Here is a 14886-nt window from a genome sequence, read left to right on the forward strand (position 1 = left end):
AATGTGTGATTTATTGGCCTCTACTATAGGAAATTATAAAGGCTTTCCCTAGCAGGGTTCACAGGAGCAAGCTGCCCTTCCCATATCAGATGGTACACTGTTCATGCATCATAGTCTCTGAAGGAAATGATAGTAAAGGACTCAGATCATCCTGGCCAAATATGCTGTTACATTTATCTTTAATTCTAGCCCAGGTGCCTCCACTTGCAGGCCTCCTTCTTGGGAAAACTTGAAGACACTTTTCTCCACTCGGATCCAGTACTCAGCACATTTACATTCCTAGCCCTGACACTCTCTCCTTCCCATGGGCCCTTGCCTCCATACAACTGCAAGAGATTTTTGTTGGGTGATCCCATGGTAGTAAGGGGACCCCCATGTCTGTGTTATTCTACCTGACACTCAATGCTGTGTCCTTTCATGATAGAAAATGGAACAGGCAGGAGTCCACACTTTCTCTGATTTTAGCCTTTCCTATACTAATGCAGTAATTGATTTCAAACTTGACTGTTACTTTCCATTTAGGCTGGTTGCTTTCACCAACCACTCCAATATCCAGCAGCTCAACTCTCTCTCCAGCTCAGCAGGGCTCCTGATACCCTCAGAAACATGTATGTGAATCTTTAAGGCAGCTTTATTTATAATCAGCAAAATTGAAACAATATATATGTTCTTCAACTGAGGAATGGATAAACAAACTGTGGTACATACATATATTGACATATTACTCAGCAACAACAACAACAAATGATTCATTCAACAATAATGAATTGGAAAACAGGGTTTGAGCAGATTTATTTTTTACAAAAAAAACTGTAAGCAATGTAGTTTGTAGACTTGTAACATGGGTTAAGAATTATGAAACTAATTGTTGGAGAAGATTTAAATAAATATTTAGATATATTGTCATAATAGAAGTCAGTATTTCTATGTTGAAGAAAGAAGTTACAATTAAAGAAAGATAATAATTACAATAAATTCTGTGATTGTAGTCAGAGGTATCATGATGGACTCTTGATTTGTTTCACCTGTTTTAATCTATAATCAGTAAATATGGGAACAAATATAGATGTGTCTTTATGCATGAATTAGTACGCAATCATGTGCTACACAACGATGATACAGTCAGCAATGGACCACATATATGACAGCGGTCCCATACAATTTTAATGGAGCAGAAAAATTCCTATCACCTGTTGACATCATAACTTTCATAATGTCATAGCACAACACATTACTCGTCTGTTGTGGTGTTGCTGGTGTAAACAAACTTATTATGCTGCCAGTCTTATAAAAGTGTAGCACATACAATTATCTATAGTACATAGTATTTTAAAATAATAATAATCGGCTATGTTACTGATTTATGCATTTACTATATTATAATTTTGTTGTTATTTTAGAATATACTCCCTCTATTTATTAAAAAAGTTAATTACAAAGCAGCCTCAAGCAGATCCTTCAGGAGGTATTCCAGAAGAAGGCATTGTTACCCTAAGAGACGACAACTCCCAGCCATGTTTTTGCTCCTGAAAACCTCCCACTGGGACAAGATACGGAGCTGGAAAACAGTGAAACTGATCATTCTGACCCTGTGTACACCCAGGCTAAGGTGTGCATTTGTGTCTGAGTTTTTAACAAAAAAACTTAAAAAGTAAAAAAAAAAGATAAAAATTTTTAAAATAGAAAAAAACTTATAGAATCATGATATAAAGACAATATTTTTGTACAGCTATACATTGTGTATGTATTTTAAGCTAAGTGTTATTACAAGAGAGTCAAAAAGTTTTAAAAAATTAAAAAGTTATATGGTTAAAAAGTTACAGTAAGTTAAGCTTAATTGATTATTGAGGAAAGAAAAAAATTAAAATAAATGTGCTGTGCCCTAAGTGGAGGCATTTATAAAGTCTACAGTAGTGTACAGTAAAGTCCTAGGCCTTCACATTCACTCACCACCTACTCACTGACTCACCCAGGATGACTTCCAATCCTCCAAGCTCCATTCATGGTAAATGCCCTATACAGGTGTACCATATTTATCTTTTATACCATATTTTCACGATACTTTTTCTGTGTGTAGATACACAAACACCACTGTGTTATAATTACCATACAGTAGCATGCTATACAGGTTTGTAGCCTAGAAGCAATAGGCTATGCCATGTAGCCTAGCTGTGAAGTAGCCTATACCATCTAAGTTTGTGTAAGTATACTCCATGATGTGTGCACAACAGCAAAACCACCTAATGAAGCATTTCTCAGAGTGTATCTCCTTTGTTAAGCAGTGTATGACTATATATATACCTCCTGTCTCTAACTACCTTGAAAGGGAAAAAGCAGTGACACCTCAGTGGCAATGGACCCACCTAGCACTTAAGTATTGGGTTTTCAATATCCTTTTCTAATAAATGGAATTACTTCTCCTTGTAAAACTGGTATATTTTAGGAATGAGGTAGATAGAAACAAGGTAAGTCTGAAGCAACTTTTGGTTTCAGAAAATAAGGAAGGTCTAAAAATTCCAAAAGATGACAGCATATTGAAAGGTCACAGCACTCCACCTAAAAATGCTCCCAGAGTTAAACATCTTGATTGGATTGGATTATAATCCCCAGAATAAAATGAATATTGATGAGTCTATATTAACATAAGCAAGTAAGTAAATAATCAATTAGGAAGAAGTGGCAAGCTCTTCTCACAGAAGAATTTCCATTAATAAATGTAGAAAGAATGAGGAAAATGATAAATCACCATTAGCACACCACCATAATCATTGCTCCACATAAGATTTACCAATGAATGTTAAAGTGAATGGGTAGGCCGGGCGCGGTGGCTCAAGCCTGTAATCCCAGCACTTTGGGAGGCCGAGACGAGCGGATCACGAGGTCAGGAGATCGAGACCATCCTGGCTAACACGGTGAAACCCCGTCTCTACTAAAAAATACAAAAAAACTAGCCAGGCGACGTGGCGGGCGCCTGTAATCCCAGCTACTCGGGAGGCTGAGGCAGGAGAATGGCGTGAACCCGGGAGGCGGAGCTTGCAGTGAGCTGAGATCCGGCCACTGCACTCCAGCCTGGGCGACAGAGCGACACTCCGTCTCAAAAAAAAAAAAAAAAAAGTGAATGGGTGAAAGTTTAAACTGATATAGCATACTCACAGAGTATCAAAAAAAAAATCTCCCAAATATTTTGTAATTCAAATGTTCATTGTAGCATTATTCACAATAGCCAAAATATGGAATCAACATAAGTGTCTATCAACAAATGATTAGATAAAGAAAACATGGTGTGTGTATATATATATATATATACACACACACACACACAAACACCACTGTGTCATAATTGCCATACAGTAGCATGCTACACAGGTTTGTAGCCTAGGAGCATTAGACTGTATATATATATAGTATATATATATATGTGTGTATGTATATATATGTGTGTATACATAGTGTGTGTGTATATATAGATATATACACACACACAGTGAAATACTAATTATCCTTGAAAAAGAATTTGAAAATGCTGTCATTTGTAACAACGTAGGTAAACCTGGAGGACATTAGGCTAAGTGAAATAACCCAAGCACAGAAAGAAAAATATGGCATAATTTTACCAATATGTGGAATATTAAAACATTGAGCTAATGGAAATACAGAGTACAATGGCATTTACTAGGGACTTGGAAAAAATGAGGAGTCTGAAGAGATTTTGGTTAGAAGGTATACAATTTAAGTTAGATAGGAGAAATAAGTTCAACAGATTTATTGAAAAAAATAAAAGAGAAGTAAAATTAAATGAAGCACTTCAGATCAGCAAAATCCAAGAGAATTCTTTATCAACTGAACCACAAGAAAAGAGATGAGAATTAAAAGACGAAGGAAGAACTGAGGAATTGAATAAATAAGGATTCATATGTTGGTAAATCAAAATGAATATTGATCATCATATTAAGTATAATATCTGGAGAAGTGTAAAAATATTTAAAATTAAAATAAATTTTATAAATTATTAAAAGCTTATTTACACTTATTTTACATGTTGGTTGTACTCTTCTCCATATATTTTTCCTCCTAGGGCCCAGGTGTAAAAGAAACCCTTATCTCGGACATGCCCTTTCCATCACAGAGTGGAGACAGTATGGGCAAAACCACCTGGTGATTCTTGGATACAGTGAAGTCACATTACAAAAGCTAATGACAATGATTTGAGGAAATTGAATTCTCACGGGGAAGAACAGTGAATATTTAAGAATGATGAGACATTCTACCGCATTTAACTCTGTCGATCACAAATATTCACTTCCCTCTTTGCTGCGTACAAAACATATTTACCCCTCTCTCAGGGAGACAGGCCAAAGGCCACATGAAGTCAGCCATTGTGCTCAACTTCCAGGATGCAATGACAATTTCTATACTTTAGAGTCACAACTGCCTTCTCTAAATTCAGACAGTTGATTTGTCTAATGTACACACCTTACAATTACTAGAGAAACAGGGAAAAAACAATATAAAAAACACTATCACTCAGAAAGGATAGGAATTGGGAATACACAGCAAACACTGTCAATATCAAGTCTAAAATAGAACTTGATAAGCAATGCAGGGGCCCCTCACTCTGTAGCTCTGGAAAGCCTCTTAACTGGCTCCCAGTTATGTTTCTTGAGAATAAGACCCAGCCACTTTTATTTCGTGGCTCTTGAGTCACAATCTAAGAGGTCTCTGCTTTTCTATTATTTTACTTTGCCATATCCAAAAATGTTCTAAAGAAGTTTTAAAGAACATTAAAAAAATTAAACTTCCTTAGGACTAAGTTTATTTCTCAGCCTTCTTTTTTCTTTTTCTTTCTTTCTTTTTTTTTTTTTTTTTTTGTCTATAGACTGTGGGAGCAGAAAACTGATTTACATTCAATCTCTCCTACCCAGGCTAACTACTTAAAAACATGATCCTCTTTTAACATGCTAGATTCTTTCTTGTATGATGTCAACAGTCTTACTCACTATTATTTTTAAGTACTTATTTACACTTACTTACAGATACTTTAAACTTAAGAGATTTTTAAGGCAGAGCTATGTCCTTCTGAAAAAGTCCTACACCCAACAGAAATTACATACTTAATGTTAAGATATTGAGTTAATAGTTTCAGATGTTGAAACAAATGATATGGTAGCAACATCACTGGCAGGTTCTTGCTGCGAAATGGTTTTCATATACCTCGAAGAATGACTAAACTGTATTTTTAACTTAGGGGAGATGAGATGTGGTTGCATCTTCAACTCTAATTCCCATTTGTTTGTGGATTTTCTCTATTCCCATCCACACCAAACACCAAATAGGCCAATTCATTTATCAGTTTCTTTATTATAGGTCATAGCAAACAGATTAATTCCAAATTCCCATTCATAAAGCCACAGACACTTTTGGTATATTATTTACCTTTCAGATTATCTCAGGTGACAACCTTACCGAAATTTTCACTACTGCAGCATAACCTAAGCTGTTGCTGCTATATTTTTACTTCAAAGGAAGTCTACAGGTCAAGAAATAAATTTCTCTTAAATGGAGGGGCCGTGAATAGTCATTAAAAAATCTACCAAGTGTACATAAAACATTCAACATATTCTATAGACAATTTTAATTATATAACTAAGTTTAACAATGTTGATGGAGCAATGGTAATCTGCAAAATTAAATGAATTTCTAATATCATTATATCAAAACTTTGCTATGCATAAATAATATGTAAATATTATCTACCTCTATATTATATAAAATTGAAAGTAACATAGAACTACACAAATACTTGACAATGAATCTAATGAAGGAAGCATAACATACACAAAAGAAACAATAAAATCTTATTGATAAAAATTTACATGGAGGCTAGGACTTCCATATCTCTTTGTTATTTAACCTAAAGCGATACTTCTGGCCAGCCTAATTTTGTGTACTTTTAAAGCATTCACAGTCAGTTTGAGATGTTTCTTTTAAATACACTTATTTAAAAATCCCAGAGACAAACATTACAAAGCTGGAATGCATTGAAACAGTGGTTCTTAATGGTGTGAACTGTTTTTGAAGGTCATCCATGTAATGATGGTCTTACAGGACATTGTCTGTAGACAGAATAAATAATATATCTAACCTATATAATTTCTTCTGTTTCTCAAATGTAAATAAATTATCCTGTGATTAACACAATATGAACTGATTTTACAATGTCTCTGTATACATAGTAACTTTTATCCATACTGATTTTCATATATGGTAGAGACTTTGCAAAATTGTATTATAGGGGATTAGATTAAGCAAAATGTTTTGATTATTAAAAAGCAGACATACTCATATCTTTAGAAAGTGTATTAGGAAATAGAATCAGACTTGTGCATTATTTTTCTCATTAGCATGGGCACCAGGCTTCTATCTGATGCTATTGTTCTGCCTTATTGTCTCAAAGGAAGGTGTCTCTGTTGTTGTCTATTTTAGTTGTTTTACCAAAGTTAATTACATAGAAGCTTCATTAGTGATGTTTGAATCTGGCCACTAAGGATCCTTTATTTATTCGTATGATCCCAGTGCACTTCCAAGAGATACAGCAGAAAAAATAAATATTTTGGGAATAGAAAAGCTAACTCTCTGCTCTTCTGAAATCAGAAGAAACTCTGTTGCTTTCCTCCCTTACATCACATTTTCTTACCATTATGACAGAGTCCAAGAAAAATATTTTCAAAGTGTAAAATAAGAAAGTTTCTAAAAAGAGTGTTTATTGTAATATGAACATGCAAAACTAGGAGACTTCAAGATCCTTTAGGAGATACCTGAAGATTGATGATCAAGTTAAACCAGTACAAAGTTATATCTTCCTTAACACAACACAGTTCAACCCACTAGGGAGCTGCCACCTGAAATCGTGAAAAGTGATCAAAAGAGTAAGTATTTTAATGTAGGTATGACAATTCCTTTCTCATATGAGAGATAAGAGAAAGAAATTTTTGCTGGAGTACTCTTCTGTAATTTTGTTAAGCTTGTTTCAAATTTTTAATATGGAAAACTGTAGTGAACATGTTTTTAAACTATTAACAGATCTTTGACCAGACTAAACATCATAGCTAGGGCATATTTATGCATTCCTACATAGTCACATATGCAGTAGTTTGTGGTCACCCATAAAATATAAAGGACACACAGAAACATGCCTTCCAAATCCTTGGAATATATACAAAAAAAGCATATTACATTGCTTATAATGTTAGCTTTTTTCCAAATTGTAAATATTCTCTTATGGTTAAATGTGTAGCCAGAAATAATTCAATCCCTCATATTTATTAGTTCAACAAAAATGCTCCCTTAATGTCTAAGTGACACTAAGACTGAGAGGCCTTTGTGTTGCTGCTCATGATGCACTGCACTGCACAAGATGATCAAGGCGTAGAAGACTATTTCACCAAGAAAGCTTTTGCCTAGTGTGTATTCAAAGGGAGAGGCATGAAAACAAACATGACAGAAAGGATGTCAATTCTCAGTTGCTTCATAGTTTATGCTGCTTATTGCAATTTTCATGACCCCGAAGTAGTTGGGAGAAAATTAGTTCTTAAGCCAAAATCAAAGAAAAAGGTATAGTAAATTATTAGTACACTGCTTGTATAAAAGCAAAACTTCCAATAAATTGACTTTATCTAACAAAGTCAAAAGGGATTTGCATGAAAGAAAGAGGATTGAGGCAACATAAGAAACCTCAGAATATCTGAAAACAAGGAACTCTGTTTTTCTTTCGTGGAATAAGATGATGAATAGTGTGAGAGGCTTGCAGAGAGACCAGTTTTGAGGGCAGTAAGGTAATCAAGGCAACAGTTTTAGTTTTATGGATTTCTTGAAACACCTTGGGAGTTTTACTAAGAAGTAAGCATATGTGACAGACTGACTGTGTCTTACTGGCCAGTATGCTCTGTTAGCATCTTCATTCTCATTATGCCAGACTCGTACCATCTCTCTTAACAGATTTGTATTAGGTTTTCTGCATAAGTGTGTATTTTCCTGTAGCAGTAATTTTAAAGCAAGATGGGCCTTGCCATATGTACCTTACGGGATTTTATAAAGCACATGTCCATAAAAGTAAGGAATTTCATTTTCCCAGACCCAGAAGACTCATGATATTTGCAGTGATTTTTTATATGCAAAGCAGGTGAAAAAGCATTCATATAACAAACTAATTGGTATCTTCTGAGGAGATGCAATTTCATTCAGTGATGGAGAAATAGCAAGAACCGTAGAGACTGTGTTGTCAGATAAGACTTATGTTTGTAGCTACCATTATAAATAATTAATGCAGGCTAAGAACTGGCAGCAGTTATTGCTCCATGAACAGAAATAAAGTCATTTCCTCTTGCTGAAGAATGCCATAGTGGTCAGGGATGACATTAACAAAATAAGACCCATAAGGCAAATTAAAGAAGCCAGTTAGTATTTTAGTCATCCTTCATTTGTGTCTGAAATTATAAATATATAAATTAGGTGATCGCTGATGACATAAGGGACAACACTGATAGGTGATTTAGACGATGATGTCAAGGGCTGTCAACAAACTTCCTTAATTGCCTAAGTGGTTCTCAGACATTGATGTGCATATGAAACTCTTGGTAATTATACCACAACTATTCTAATTTCTAATTTCTCCACTACAGCCTAACCTCATTTGCCTATTTCCTGGCTAAAACGTATTAGCTCTGTGTCCCAGAAGTCTATACTTGTGACAAATATCTTTGATATTTATAATTCAGAGAAATACACACTAAATAACCTAGTCAAATGCAAGTATTTCTGGAAGAATAAAGTAAAGCATTGGATTAAAATTACCACAGTGGTAATTTTCTTTCTTTCTTTTTTTTTTTTTTTTCATGAGATGGAGTTTCGCTCTTGTTGCCCGGGCTGGTTCAAGCGATTCTCCTGCCTCAGCCTCCCGAGTAGCTGAGATTACAGTCATGCACCACCACACCCGGCTAACTTTATATTTTTAGTAGAGATCGGGCTTCTCCATATTGGTCAGGCTGGTCTTGAATGCCCACCTCGGCCTCCCAGAGTGCTGGGATTACAGGCATGAGCCACGGCACCCGGCCAGTGGTAACTTCAGAATAAATTAAATGACTTTCAAAATACAGAGCCTTGCCTTGTGCCTGGCTTGCATCATGTTTTCCAACAGCTAGGTGGAAGCATATCCTAACACAGAATTAAGTGGATGTGCTCTAACAGGAGGGCAAAGAGAGAGACGGATCCAGAGCTGCTTAATTCCTTGAGAAGAGTGGAGAACTCCATGCAATAAATGCACACAGTCAGTGTACCTCAGGGAATCAGGGGAAAAGAGGTTGGGAATTTAGAAAGTTGAGTATGGAGAACAAAAGCTGTGGAGGCAAAATACACTTGTCACAACTTGTCTTCTAAAAAAGAGGAAGATATATTCACTCTTAGTCAACACAATATGAAGACTGAAAAAAAGAATTAAAAGTGCCATTGTATTTATGAAAAGAAAAAGAGATGAGAGGCTGGTTAAACTCAAAGTTTAGGTAAAGGATTGTGTGAGAATGTGAAAAGTAGAAAAGGGCAAACCATAGGTCCAATAATTAAATAAGTAAATGTGGTCTTTAAGACCATCAGAATAAGTATTCTATCTCCTCTCCAAACCATATTGTTGAACTTACACCTGTAGATGCGATTCACCAATAGCCTAGCCTATTCACAAGGAACAAAGAACTGTGAGTCTAGGGCTGAATGCTATTTTGCAGAATGTGCTGCAGCCTGTTAATACTTACAGAAGTTATGATTCATTTAGATAGTCTCATGGTTCTCACTATATACGTTTTAACAGTTTTATTAAGGTATAATCTATATTAAAAACTGCACATGCCAAAAAAAAAAAAGAAGAAGAAGAAGAAGAAAAAGAAAACAAAAGAAATACACTGCTATTGTAGAGTTGTTTTCCTTAACTCAAAAGTGTTGGGTCATAAGAAATTTAGAATGCTGTGGTATTTTAGGTGGACTGATGTACTGGAAAAACGGGAGGAGTTCTGACCAGACAAAGAAAAGCTGAATAAAACAGTGTTTTAAACTCCATGATTATTCCAGGCTATAGAAATGTAACAACATTATTTTTCTATTAAAAGAAGTAGGTTTGTTCATATCTGTTTATGCTAAGTATTTTTGTTTCTCTAAAAAACACTCCTCACTGAGGTTGGTTCTATTATAGTGCAGAAAATTGGGCAACTAAATGAATCTTCTAATATGTGTAGAAAGAGATAGGTGGAACTAGAATTATGCAAATAAAAAGGTTATTTCACCAATACATTCAGGTTATATTAATTAGCAAATGCACTAAGAGTGTTGGTATGAAAGAAACAGACTTTAGGATATAAATAAGAAAGTAAATTATTTGAACAAAGAAGAAAATTCTACCTTGGTAATAATTGTAAGTATAGCAGCAATTCTAATCTTCTTGACACTGCAGTATGAGCCTTTTAGCTTAATATTGTCTAAACTTTAAAATACTTTTAAAAATTGATTTTTCAAAGAAACTTTTAAAACTCTGCTTTTTAAGAGATAAAAATACAGATAATGTTGTATAAAAGGTACATTAACTCATTGAAAAATTGTTGAACACATGCTATGTGTCAAGCAGAGTCTCCACAGCAGTAAAAGATATAACAGAGAAAGAACAAAGCTCCTATTCATAGTGTTTACTTTTGAGTGACCCTAAAGATCCACCAATCCTAAGAGTATTAGGATATCTTTGAACTTCTTGGATACATCCATGCATATAATCTATATGAATTCCACCTGATTTTTCTGTAAGATAATCCAAAGTCTCTCTTAGAAAAGAAATGAATCTTTAGACACATAGTAGGTGGTTTCAGCCTTGAAAAAGAAAGGAAAACAGAGAGTAAAACAATTGTAGTCTCTAGAAAATGATATATGAGAATCAAATTCTGGAAAAAAGGAAAAAAAAAATCCTAAGTTCCTAAGAAGGAAGAGGTCAGGAGAGAGATTACTAGAAACAACCAAGCAAATAACAATAGCATATAAGTAATTATAATATCAAGGTAAAGTAAGAAGTAGTTCAGAGAGGAAAGAAAAACTCTGGAAAAGGTACTAGTGAAATAGCATTTGCAGAACTTTGAACTGAAAATAGTCTGGCCTTTTGTTTAAGAATGTACTGAAAATGACAGTGCAGTTTGAAACAGGTATGTAAATAAGAAGTTTGAACCAGCTGACAGGAATAAGCATTAAAAATATAGCTTACTGTCACTATGTAGACAAATCTGTTTTATTTCTTCACTAAATTTACTAAGAACCCTACATAGGCCAGATATAAGAGAAAATCAGAGTATATAAAATATTGTCTCTAAAGAAGTTTACAGAAACATACAGGAGAAATACAAGTATGATGAAGAGTATAATACAATGTGATATAATCCAACACCAAGTACATAAGTACTTGGAAAAAACACAGAAGCATAATTTCACATTTGCTGTGTGGGTAAATGAACATTTCCTTGAAGAATCAATCCCTAAGTAGAATCCTAAAGACTGATATGCACTAGTCAGTCAAAAGATAAGCCTGTGCAGACAAGAGCATGTAGAAAATTGAAGAGTTGCAAGTAGTCAATGCTAAGGCAACTTGAGCCATGAAGAAGAAAGGTAAGAAGATGGTAAGTGATGAGATCTGAAAATTAAGGAAGGTCCTGCCCATGAAGAGCCTGGCAGTCCACATGAAAGTAATTAACCTGTAACAAGCAACAGGTAACACCAGTAGAACAGAAGACTCAAAGAAGGAGCATGACATGACTTCGAGCATGTGGTAAGTGAGGTGTCTGTGGAACACCCAACTTGTGATGTATACTTAGCAAAGCTTTTTACCTGGTCTTTGGCTACATCACGTACACGATCATCAAATCAACTGGACTGGGAAAAATCATCCTTGAAGAGTAGAGGGTAAGAAGAATAACAAACAGAAAACAAGAAGCAGGAGGTCTGAAGATTATTGAGAATACCAGTATTTCACAGATGAAGGGAGAAAGAGGAGACTAAAAAGAGAAACCCTAAAAAGACAGATATCGAAAGAATATCAGAATTAGACATGAAGCCTATTTAAAGAATTACTGAACTTTAAAACAAAAATACTATAGCAATTCTAGGCAAGATTAAAAACCTAAATGTGCCCTTAGCTTCAACAGTAATGAAGTGTTTGCAGATTCTTCAGAGGGTGGAGGTGAAAGTGAGGACACAGAGGGTTAAAGTATAAAGTGAGTAGGGGTGAGAGGAGGAGACATTAATGTCTTTTTAATTTTTTTTAATTTTATGGGTACATAGCAAGTGTATATATTTATAGGCTACATGAAATATTTAGATACAGGGATGTAATATGAAATCAGACATGATGGAGAATGAGTTATCCATTCCGTCAAGCATTTATCCTTTGAGTTACAAATAATCCAGTTATATCATTTGTTATTTAAAAATATACAATTAAGTTATTATTGACTACAGTCACCCTATTGTGCTATCAAACAGTAATTCTTATTTATTCTTTCTGGTTTTTTGTACCCGTTAACCATTCCCACCTACCCCCGAGCCCCCCACTATACTTCCCAGCCTCTGGTAACCATCCTTCTACTCTCTATGTCTATGAGTTCAACTGATTTGATTTCAGAATAAGTGAGAACACATGATGTCTTTTTAAAGGACCTAAAAATATATTGAAAAAGACACAGCCTAGAAGACTATATTTAGTGTGTTAAATGTAGATTTGCTTCTGGAGCTTTGAGGGGAAAAGAATCACAATTAACTGAATATCAAATGAAAGCATATGAGAATATTCATTTTGTAAAAACCTTGAACACAACTTTTTCTCACATTATAGATAAAATAATTGTACATCAACCCATCTACAGGTAGTAGAGGGTTGAGAATAAGGAATGCCAGCAGAGAAGAAGAAAAAGACCAGGGAAAGGCTCAGGGACAACGATTGTATTTTGTTGGCATTGTTGTGTGCTTGTTTGTTTGCTTTTCAGGAGAAATGCATCTTAATCTTAATACAATCCTCAGATAATAACAACTGAAGAGAATTAACATTATTAATTACCTGGATGTATCTTATATTCAGAGTTTGTCCTGGACAAAGAATTTTTAAGTACCTATAAAATGGCATCATTTCTTTCTAACCCATTTGTAAATCCATTCCATGTAACAAACTACAATCAACTGCATTTGTACATTCTGATGGATAAGGATGATCAAGGAAAAAATTGGACTATTTTACAAAACTTGATTTCTTAAGGAAATATCCACTGCTCATATATGTGAAGTTTAGGAAGGTTGTTGAAACAGTGGCAACACTGATTATTCTATAAAGGGAGAAAATAAACGTAGGCTGGTCGACTTGGCTTCTAGATGCATAGCCTTTTGCTATAGAATTCAAATATCTACTTCCTCATAAACCGTGATTTTTCAACAAGGATTGGGTAGATATCAAAGAACAGTGATGAAAAACTGCACAGTAATAAGAACTTTTATCCTGCTAGGACTGACAGATGACCCACACCTGCAAGTTCTGCTTTTTATCTTCCTATTTCTCACCTACATGTTGAGTGTAACAGGGAACCTGACTATTATCACCCTCACATTGGTGGACCACCACCTTAAAACTCCTATGTACTTCTTTCTCAGAAATTTTTCCTTCTTAGAAGTCTCATTTACTACAGTCTGTATTCCTAGATTCTTGTACAGTATATCAATGGGGGACAATACCATTACCTACAATGCTTGTGCCAGTCAAATATTCTTTGTTATTCTCTTTGGAGCAACACAATTTTTTCTCCTGGCAGCCATGTCCTATGACCGCTATGTGGCCATCTGTAAACCCCTTCATTATATGGTCATCATGAACAACAGGGTGTGTACCTTATTAGTCCTCTGCTGTTGGGTGGCTGGCTTGATGATCATTGTTCCACCACTGAGCTTAGGCCTCCAGCTCGAATTCTGTGGCTCCAATGCCATTGATCATTTTAGCTGTGATGCAGGTCCTCTCCTAAAGATCTCATGCTCAGATACATGGGTAATAGAACAGATAGTTATACTTATGGCTGTATTTGCACTCATTATCACCCTAGTTTGTGTGATTCTGTCCTACTTGTACATAGTCAGAACAATTCTGAGGTTCCCTTCTGTTCGGCAAAGGAAAAAGGCCTTTTCTACCTGTTCATCCCACATGATTGTGGTTTCCATTGCCTATGGAAGCTGCATCTTCATCTATATCAAGCCCTCTGCAAAAGATGAAGTGGCCATAAATAAAGGAGTTTCAGTTCTTACTACTTCTGTTGCACCCTTGTTGAACCCCTTCATTTATACCTTGAGGAACGAGCAAGTGAAACAAGCTTTCAGTGACTCTGTGAAGAGGATTGCATTTCTCTCAAAGAAGTAGAAGTTGTGATGAATTAGCGTAAAGTGAATGAAGAATGCTCCCTAAATGTCATCCTACGGCTTTTAACTTATTTCATTGCTTCCTGACTACAGTTTAGTCATGTGAACCTTCTCAATGACATTTAATATTGTATCCTAATCCCATCTTTATCAAAATCCTTATTATTTCAAACCAAGGTCATACATTGTGTTTTCCCTCTTTGTGAAACTAAAAATTACTTTTCCAAAAATAAAGGTTTTTTCCACTTCTGATCTAGTCTTTTCTTCATTCCTCTAAGGAAAAGAAAAGTAAGAATACTTATCAGTATATACATTATCTACAAGTTAATTTATGTAGTAATAAAAAATTCTTTCTCTAATACAAAATTATCAAAATTAATATAAATCCAAGAATCAAAACAAAAAATAGAAAACAGCAAGAGA

The 14886-nt window shown here is 34.9% G+C and overlaps 1 protein-coding gene across 1 annotated transcript; it reads left to right on the forward strand.

Moving 5' to 3' along the window:
- The first annotated feature begins 13525 nt into the window (after positions 1–13525).
- LOC105532002 (olfactory receptor 6C2) lies at positions 13526–14464 on the forward strand. The gene has a single exon (XM_011970061.1). It carries the CDS (start codon positions 13526–13528, stop codon positions 14462–14464), a length of 939 nt encoding a protein of 312 aa, XP_011825451.1.
- The last annotated feature ends 422 nt before the right edge of the window (positions 14465–14886 follow it).

The sequence above is a fragment of the Mandrillus leucophaeus genome, unplaced genomic scaffold (genome assembly GCF_000951045.1).
Source record: "Mandrillus leucophaeus isolate KB7577 unplaced genomic scaffold, Mleu.le_1.0 Scaffold927, whole genome shotgun sequence".
NCBI lineage: Eukaryota > Metazoa > Chordata > Mammalia > Primates > Cercopithecidae > Mandrillus > Mandrillus leucophaeus.